This window comes from Pseudophryne corroboree, chromosome 10, assembly GCF_028390025.1.
Source record: "Pseudophryne corroboree isolate aPseCor3 chromosome 10, aPseCor3.hap2, whole genome shotgun sequence".
NCBI classification, from domain to species: Eukaryota; Metazoa; Chordata; class Amphibia; order Anura; family Myobatrachidae; genus Pseudophryne; species Pseudophryne corroboree.
This window is the reverse complement of record NC_086453.1, coordinates 54,688,779-54,698,377: the sequence shown is the minus strand read 5'-3', so window position 1 is coordinate 54,698,377 and position 9,599 is coordinate 54,688,779. Positions and strand designations below refer to the sequence as shown.

At 44.8% G+C, this 9,599-nt stretch overlaps 1 protein-coding gene across 7 annotated transcripts in view; it reads right to left on the bottom strand.

Annotated features, from left to right (window-relative positions):
* Positions 1–4,558: 4,558 nt before the first annotated feature.
* LOC134965968 (carnitine O-palmitoyltransferase 1, liver isoform-like) overlaps positions 4,559–9,599 on the bottom strand; it is a 222,365-nt gene continuing 217,324 nt past the window's right edge. For all 7 annotated transcript variants that reach the window (XM_063942409.1, XM_063942408.1, XM_063942410.1 and 4 more), the window contains exon 19: positions 4,559–7,635. In XM_063942409.1, the coding sequence (XP_063798479.1) occupies positions 7,558–7,635 (78 nt within the window). In that variant the 3' untranslated portion in view covers positions 4,559–7,557. The remainder of the gene's footprint in view (positions 7,636–9,599) is intronic.

Here is a 9,599-nt window from a genome sequence, read left to right as displayed (position 1 = left end):
GTAGAAGCCGGGGAGGGCTTCTGTTCCTGGGAAGGAGCTGCCTGTTGCTGTTTCTTCCCTCGACCTCTGCCTCGTGGCAGATATGAATAGCCCTTTGCTCTCTTATTTTTAAAGGAACGAAAGGGCTGCGGTTGAAAAGTCGGTGCCTTTTTCTGTTGGGGAGTGACTTGAGGTAGAAAGGTGGATTTCCCGGCTGTAGCCGTGGCCACCAAATCTGATAGACCGACTCCAAATAACTCCTCCCCTTTATACGGCAAAACTTCCATATGCCGTTTTGAATCCGCATCGCCTGTCCACTGTCGCGTCCATAAAGCTCTTCTGGCCGAAATGGACATAGCACTTACCCGTGATGCCAGTGTGCAGATATCCCTCTGTGCATCACGCATATAAAGAAATGCATCCTTTATTTGTTCTAACGACAGTAAAATATTGTCCCTGTCCAGGGTATCAATATTTTCAATCAGGGACTCTGACCAAACTACCCCAGCACTGCACATCCAGGCAGTCGCTATAGCTGGTCGTAGTATAACACCTGCATGTGTGTATATACTTTTTTGGATATTTTCCATCCTCCTATCTGATGGATCTTTAAGTGCGGCCGTCTCAGGAGAAGGTAACGCCACTTGTTTTGATAAGCGTGTTAGCGCCTTGTCCACCCTAGGAGGTGTTTCCCAGCGCTCCCTAACCTCTGGCGGGAAAGGGTATAATGCCAATAATTTCTTTGAAATTATCAGCTTTTTATCAGGGGCAACCCACGCTTCATCACACACGTCATTTAATTCTTCTGATTCAGGAAAAACTATAGGTAGTTTTTTCACACCCCACATAATACCCTGTTTAGTGGTACCTGTAGTATCAGCTAAATGTAACGCCTCCTTCATTGCCAAAATCATATAACGTGTGGCCCTACTGGAAAATACGGTTGATTCGTCACCACTGGAATCAGTGCCTGTGTCTGGGTCTGTGTCGACCGACTGAGGCAAAGGGCGTTTTACAGCCCCTGACGGTGTTTGAGGCGCCTGGACAGGCACTAATTGATTGTCCGGCCGCCTCATGTCGTCAAACGACTGCTTTAGCGTGTTGACACTATCCCGTAATTCCATAAATAAAGGCATCCATTCTGGTGTCGACCCCCTAGGAGGTGACATCCCCATATTTGGCAATTGCTCCGCCTCCACACCAATATCGTCCTCATACATGTCGACACACACGTACCGACACACAGCAGACACACAGGGAATGCTCTAAACGAAGACAGGACCCACTAGCCCTTTGGGGAGACAGAGGGAGAGTCTGCCAGCACACACCAAAAAGCGCTATATATGACAGGGATAGCCTTATAATAAGTGCTCCCTTATAGCTGCTTTATATATATCAAGATATTGCCATTAAATTTGCCCCCCCTCTCTGTTTTACCCTGTTTCTGTAGTGCAGTGCAGGGGAGAGACCTGGGAGCCGTCCTGACCAGCGGAGCTGTGAGAGGAAATGGCGCCGTGTGCTGAGGAGATAGGCCCCGCCCCTTTTTCGGCGGGCTCGTCTCCCGCTATTTTGTGAATACAGGCAGGGGTTAAATATCTCCATATAGCCTCTGGGGGCTATATGTGAGGTATTTTTAGCCTTTATATAGGTTTACATTTGCCTCCCAGGGCGCCCCCCCCCAGCGCCCTGCACCCTCAGTGACTGCGTGTGAAGTGTGCTGAGAGGAAAATGGCGCACAGCTGCAGTGCTGTGCGCTACCTTTAGAAGACTGCAGGAGTCTTCAGCCGCCGATTCTGGACCTCTTCTTACTTCAGCATCTGCAAGGGGGCCGGCGGCGCGGCTCCGGTGACCATCCAGGCTGTACCTGTGATCGTCCCTCTGGAGCTGATGTCCAGTAGCCAAGAAGCCAATCCATCCTGCACGCAGGTGAGTTCACTTCTTCTCCCCTCTGTCCCTCGTTGCAGTGATCCTGTTGCCAGCAGGAATCACTGTAAAATAAAAAACCTAAGCTAAACTTTCTCTAAGCAGCTCTTTATGAGAGCCACCTAGAATTGCACCCTTCTCGGCCGGGCACAAAAATCTAACTGGAGTCTGGAGGAGGGTCATAGGGGGAGGAGCCAGTGCACACCACCTGATCTGGAAAAGCTTTACTTTTTGTGCCCTGTCTCCTGCGGAGCCGCTATTCCCCATGGTCCTTTCAGGAACCCCAGCATCCACTAGGACGATAGAGAAAATTACAGAGCGAACAACTCGGAATGACCACCCTGGTTTTGCCCAACTGCTAACAAATTTTCTGCTGCGATCGACTCCGAATTAGGCCCTTAGTGACAGTAATATCTGGGAAACACTGAAAGTGAAACCACACAGCAGATACAGGCACACATTCACATACAATGAAGAAATTATACACAATGCTGCTGCACTGGACTTATATATTTATGACAGCGCGGTCTCAGACCGGAGGATATAGCAGAATACTCTTACAATATACTCTGCACTGTAAACCTTTTCTCAACTAACGCTGTCTCTAAGACATGTAGGATACTCAAGTGAATGTAAAGTCTCAGCGCTGTACCCAGGTGGCTTTACATGGGAGATCTGCTGCAGCTATGCTGTTAAGATGGCGCTCAGAGTCTATGTGAGGGAGAGTGTGAGGTAGCTCCAGGGTGGAAAATCTGCAAGGAGATGGCACCCTGGGCTGGGGGCTGCAGGTCAAGCACCGCCTCCCCTATGCTGGTCTTTCACCCCAGGTACTATGGAGCCCGATTAAGCTGGTGTTAATACACCTGACTTCCGTCTCCCCAGACCGCGGACAGATCGCAATTTAATGGCTGGTCCCACCTAGGAGACCCTTTTACCTCCTCCCCATAGCAGCCATGTGATCCCGGAGAGCAGTCTGCGACCGTGTCTAAGTTGGGATGCCTCCGCTACAGGTACCCAGGAACCAGGCCAACAGGAGTGTGCGGTGCCACTTGGGAGGTGATGGAGCTGCAGCACTGAATGTCACAGTGACTTACAGTGCTGCCAGCTCAAAAGCAAAGTCTATTTCTTTTAGTTGAAAAGCTTTCAGGGCTGCTCAGCGCAGCCCCCCTGTTCAGTGACCTGCTGCTGCAGGCACCAACTTGAACTGGTTTGGACTCGTTATCGAAACTGAGCTCTCAGTGCTTGGAGGCGGGGTTATAGAGGAGCCCCCTATGCATCCTGGGACAGCTAAAGCTTTACCCATTTGTGCCTATGGATCCAGATCCACTCTACACCCCGATGTTTCCCTGTGGAAACCAATGTAACCTGCTGCAGAAAAGGGGATTTATGTTGCTGTCCTCTGTCCTGTTTCCCCTCCACAGGCACTACAAGAGTACTGAAGATAGGCACGCTTTCACTATATATATCCCATTAACAGTGCACAATACAAACCACTCCTAATTTACTGTAGGTGCTTACCACGAGCAGGTGCTTGTGGTTTGATTCAAGATCCATTCTGCATCTGGCTGTTGACCTAACCACATACATTTCCCAGGGATTTAACGCTCTTCAGCTGTTCCGAGTCCTATCTCTGGCCTGGCCCTCTGATTCGGTCGCGTTTCTATGACGCAGTACATTTGCGTTTATGTACAGATGCACTGCTGAATTCGACTGGCATTCCTGGATAGCCAGCCCCGTCCTTGTCTTGTCTCTCAGATGGAGCGTGCTGACCCAAGAGCAGTAAGCCCCTACACTACAGAAAACAAAAAACACTTGTTGACTTACCTACACTAAAGACAGGAAGAGCCAGAGGGGGAAGCAGAAGTCTGGGGCCGTTATCTAGCCTGTCTCCACCAAAACTGTACAAGAATTACCCATTATACTGGCACCCATGGAGGATTGAAAAGGAAATTAATAGAATATGTGAATAATCTACACTATAAGGGCTATATAAACGTTATAGGGTTAGGCCAGCATAAGACAGCAGAGGAATAGTTTTGTCTAGGTAAGCAATCTATAAACTAATCATAAACTAGAAGGGAATGCTGGGTAATGCAAATAGGACCCTATTCAGGTTGGATCGCAAATTTTGAGAAAACGCAATCTGGCCGATTAGCGAACGGCTGCGCATGCACAGCGTTGGCATTGTGCGTGCGCACCTGTGATTACCAATTATTTCTGCGAACGCACTGTGTTTCAATGCAATCACTTTTTGATTGACAGAAAGCCAGCATTTATGGGAGGAAACATGGCGTTTTGTGGGTGTGTTTGTAAAAACAGAGGCATGGCAAGGCGTTTTCCGGGTGGGTCTCTGATGTCAGCGATGACTACATCCAGCCTCTGGCATATGCCGAACTTTGGTCGACCTTGCCTGGCACAGATGGAAAAACTCTTCAATGTTCCGGTATTTGCATATAGTTATTCGATCACATCGCGCATTGCGATGCTTCCGCAATTTCTGCAACGGGCGTTTTTCCTCTATTTCTGGGCGGCAACTATTTTATCGCAGCAAACGCTTTTTTAGCAAGATTAGCGCTCCAACCTGAGTTCATAGCCCATGGATGTACAGAACAATCGTCAATATAACCACATCAAAATGAACAGAAACTAAAGAGGATTTAAGTTTTAACTGTAACTTTTTATTACCCTCAAGACCTCCCCAGTTTGAAATTGCATTGATAATGGCAACAACAGAAATATACAAACATTTTTTTCCAACACAATAGATGCAAGTAACAACAAAACGCAAGCTTTCTATAATAATAAAAATAAAAGAATTTGAATAATAAATGAATGGTGATCATGCAAGAAACTTTCCTGTAGTTTGCTCAGGAGTTATATCAAACTTATAACCATTACTTTAAATATCCAAAACTTATAGTTGGCATTTCTAAACCTAAAGTAAATGAAAGTGGATCGCCATGTGTTGTTTCTGCCATCAGTGACACATTTTTTACATAAATGAATGGATTATATGGGGCTATCCATTACTACTGACTGCAAACCCCCACATTATTTAGCCCTCCATGAAAGACCATGCTATGGTATGAACAGTCCTTCAGCAAATATCCTATAATCTATGTACAGTGTTTTCATCTGGAGCAATGGGCTGGAGACATTTTGACATACAGTTAGTACGTATGTTTTATTTAGCGGAAAGCAGGCTGGAATAAGCTATAGCAATTAGTTTGAACATTTGCAACTTTATCGCATACCCATCACTTACACACAGTGGATGCGGTCATTATATGCTATCGAAAAAAGGTTGGCAAGACTGCAGCCTATCAATTCGCTAGGAGCCAGTGACATCACTAAGGCACACAATGTCTCAGCTGTTACAAGGGACAGGATAGGCTGCAGTCTCAGTGATGTCACAGGCTCTAAATGAAATGACAGGCTGTACTCAGTGAGGTCACTGGTTGCTAAAGAATTGGTAGGCTGACCATAATCTCATGAATATTGGTTAAATATGATATATTGCTGCCTCCTACATGTATATGATGGGAACGCTCTTAATTTACTTATCAATTAAAATCACTCACAAATGAATTGAATTTACCTTTAAAGTCATTCAGTCAGATAGAAGATAAGAGCACTAAACTTCTTAACAGCAAACATAATAAACATTTGGATTGGAAACAGAAAACAGGTAATAGACACACATTTTGTGTGTATGGCTCTGCCTTCCACATTACTGCGAGACAGAAAATAAGGTCATTATGTACCCGTTTTGGCATTGCCTCAAGTATGATCCATAAATAATTTAGTGATAGAATTGCACAAGTAAAATGGTTTGGTTAAAAGAGTGCTTATAACATATCAGTGACAACCCCCCCCCCATTCTTGGGCATACTTCTTTACTGTATTCCAATCAGGGAACACGTACAGTTCCACCCCTTGTGCCTTTCCTGGCTCAGAAATTAAATATCTTCTGCTAACGCAACTTATTCTGGCCTATACGCTTTTGCTATACTGGCTCCTCGAACCTGATTGGATAAATTTGAGGCATATCTGGAAATCCGATTGGCAGATAACCTCTGTCAACATGAGGACGCCATCATCTGTCATTCACACTCAAGGCCAGACTCTCCATTTTTCAATATGCTTCGAAATAGGTGGCCGGTATTACCGATAAAGAAGTTTCTTTGGGGGATGGTTATATATGGATTGTATTGGTCTTAAGGTCATGTGCACTGGCTGTGTCTGTGTTTTCACTGAATGTGCAACATACAGTATTAGCAAATAATTTTGAAGCTAACATGAAGAGACACCTTAACATACATAGAGATACACAATTATTCATACACTAAAATAAATGCAGATACACCACAATGTAGTAGTGCTAGTTTGTTTGTGATTGTTCTCTAACTTTCCGTCAAGTTAGGCCATGAAATCCATCCCATTATATATTCTAATACCTGGGAATTTTACTAACTTCTACTTTAAATAAGGCAAATTGCATTGTAGGAATGAGTGGTCCTTTAAGCAGCAAAGTAGACTCAGAGCAACATTGTGGATCTGAGATACTGGAAGGGTTAAGGGAGACTGAAGTTGGTCTGACATTCAAATTTCAAAGCCACTGTGATACTTTAACAAACCAGGGAAGAGGAGTAGCCTCCAAATACAAAAGCAGCTATTTTCTAGATGAATTGGCTACCTGGCCCCTTTGTACAACCCTGAGACAGACAACGGGCCGGACGCAAGGTCGCCCAAGTTCGCGACCGTGCGGGATGTCGGCTGAACTCGGAGGTGTTTTTTTTTTAAAAGGGGCAACCACTTATAAGGCATAGTTTTGCCTTTAAGTGATTGCCCCTTTAAAAAAAAAAAAAAAAAAAAAAGTCATTAAATCCGGCCCCATAAAAGAACTTGTGGTCATGACTATGGAATGGCAATTAAGGTGGCTAAAAAAAGGGAAAACAAACAAAAACAATACAATAACAAAAAACCGTCAACATTAATATCTGTAAAATAGAACATAAAACTACTACAGCTAATGAAATACTCTCCATACATCCCCATAGCACTGAAGTAAGGCGAAATTTCCCTTAAAAAAAAAATGAACACAACTGTAGAGGTATTATGAAATTGAAGGGAAAAAACAATGTGGGGTACGGTGCAGCTTGTTCATATTTGACAAGTATAAAAAAGCTTGTAAAATTGTCATTGCGCGCTACACGTCACTATAAGCAGTAAGAACTTACACGGAACAGATAAGGCACCAGCTCACACACGGAACGCGTCCGCTCTCAGTCATTCTGTGCAAGAGGCTTGCTCCACATTGCACCACATACATTTAGCATCAGTCATAAGATTGTGTCAGGAATTCCACTCCCTGTGAATTGTTTTCTTAGGTCACTAGTCCTCGTACACAGGAGAACGGATGTTCTCTGCGTCTGACAGACCGTTCTCTGTCACGATTGTACTGCTGTCCAAACACGTGTATGAGGTCACATGTGAGGCAGCGGTATGAGGCGTTCATGCAGTCCGGTGAGTTATTGTACTTCTTTGCGGCTGAGAAATAACACAATGGTCCCAGGATTCTGCAGCAATTTATTTATATTCTCCTTATGGGTAACTCGCAGGCGTCGGTAAAGACTGGCATCTGCGAAACACATTCTACTTGTTATCCAGCTTGAACAGGCTCAGAATATCGAGTAGAGACTCTCGAATGTGTTTGCCAAAGCGGTGAGCATCCTGCAGAGAGGAATAATACATTGATTAATGTGAAGGCTAAGGCCGTTCTCTAATCCGTGTACAACACAAAGGCTGGCAGACAGGTTATAAAGCCAGCCAGTGTACTGTACTCACAAGAGGCTATGCTAGAGACACCAGAATGTGCTGCATATCTAATAAGGTCTGGACAACCTCTGGGGGGGGGGGTTGTGAAACTACAAGTCCCAGCATGTTAGCTGACAGAGTATACTGGGACTTGCTGAAGACCCACAGGTTGCACAGGCCTGATCTAAAGTAAAGGACCCTACACATTCGGCGATCCGCCGCCGAGCTGCCCGACGGCGGTTACGGCCTACAGGCAACCCGGCGGCGGTTTAGTGAAGTTTCTTCACTCCCCCCGTCACCCAGCTCCATAGCGGTGCATGCTAATATGGACATGAATGTCCATACTGGCCTGCATGCATAAGTGACGGGGCAACAACGATTAACGAGTGCGGGGCCGCACATCGTTAATCGTTGGTGCCTACACACTGCATGATATGAACGAGTTCTCGTTCATTAATTAACGAGAAAGTTCATATCGTGCAGTGAGATCTGCCAGTGTGTAGGGCCCTTAACACTCTACAACAAAATGATTACTGAGTATTATTAGATAGCTTGCATTTAGATGATAGCGGCATCAATAGTGGCAATAACTACAGTCACACAGATCATCACAGAAAGCGTATACATCCTCAGTGATCAGAGTAAACGTGGAACTCTCCTGTTACACATATACATTTTCTACCTCTAAAGGTTTGGCAGTTTTTACCTTGCTACCACCAATAGGTAATTAATTAGCACTAATTAGAGGGTTTTTTGGGTTAAAGTCTAGGAATCCTAGGCCAGGCTAGCTGAATGACTGCAGTAAGACATCACCAAGTCAGGGTTGACTGCTAAGCACACCTGATGCACAGTGGATCAGGAAAGAGAGTGAGGGAGAAGACAGACAGATGGTGGAGAGAAGAGGGGGGGGGGGGAGAAAGAGACAGAGGGAAAGGGGGAGAAAGAGAGAGGGAGAACACAGAGATGGGTGGAGAGAAGAAAAGAGAGGGGGGGGGGGAGAAGAGAGACGGGGGGAAAGGGAGAGGGAGAAGAGACGGGGGGAAAGGGAGAGGAAGAAGAGAGGGAATGGGGGAAAAAGACGGGGGGGGGGGGGGGGGACAGAGGGAAAGGGGGAGAAAGAGAGAAAGAAGGAGAGAGAGAAGGAGAGGGCGTTGGTCTGATTATTATTATAGCATGGATTAAAGAATAGAACATAAACAGTTTTCATTATAGTGTAACTATCTGTACAGAAACCTGAAACATCCAGCAGTAAGTGGTTATAGTATAACTGTATTATATACATATATAACATAAGCAGATCAGAGTTACGTAAGCCATATTTATTACATCTGATTACTTTATTCTCCTGCAAACTCACGTATTCCTCATTATTATTTACATAATGAATCTCACAATGCACAGCGCTACAGAAATACTTACAATAAGTATAATAATGACGGATTACTTAATAAAACAAAATAAAATGGCTTCCCTGCATGCAGGTAATTCAATTAGCTGGGAAGGTGTATTATGTTTGTGCCCCACAGAAAAAGGCAATTATGGTAATGAAGCCTTTGCTTATATCCCCTAGCACATATAGGTGCGAGCTGAAATGAGTCAGGATCATTACACAAAACATCAAGAGACAGAAGCCTTGTACAGCAGCTGCAGATTTCAGTAGTAACGTAATATAGCTTTTCGTTATCTCTCATTGGCTAAGGTGCAGTTTCTGGATGGGACTCTTATTAGGGTCAACGATGTAGCTGTCATTGCATATTACAAACTGAAACCCGAATAAGACAGACCCAGGTATGTATTAAAAAAAGGGGGAAATGGTAAAAGAAGTTGCTGGGTAATGTACTATGGCTGGTACTGCAGACAACATGAGAAAGTACACAGTC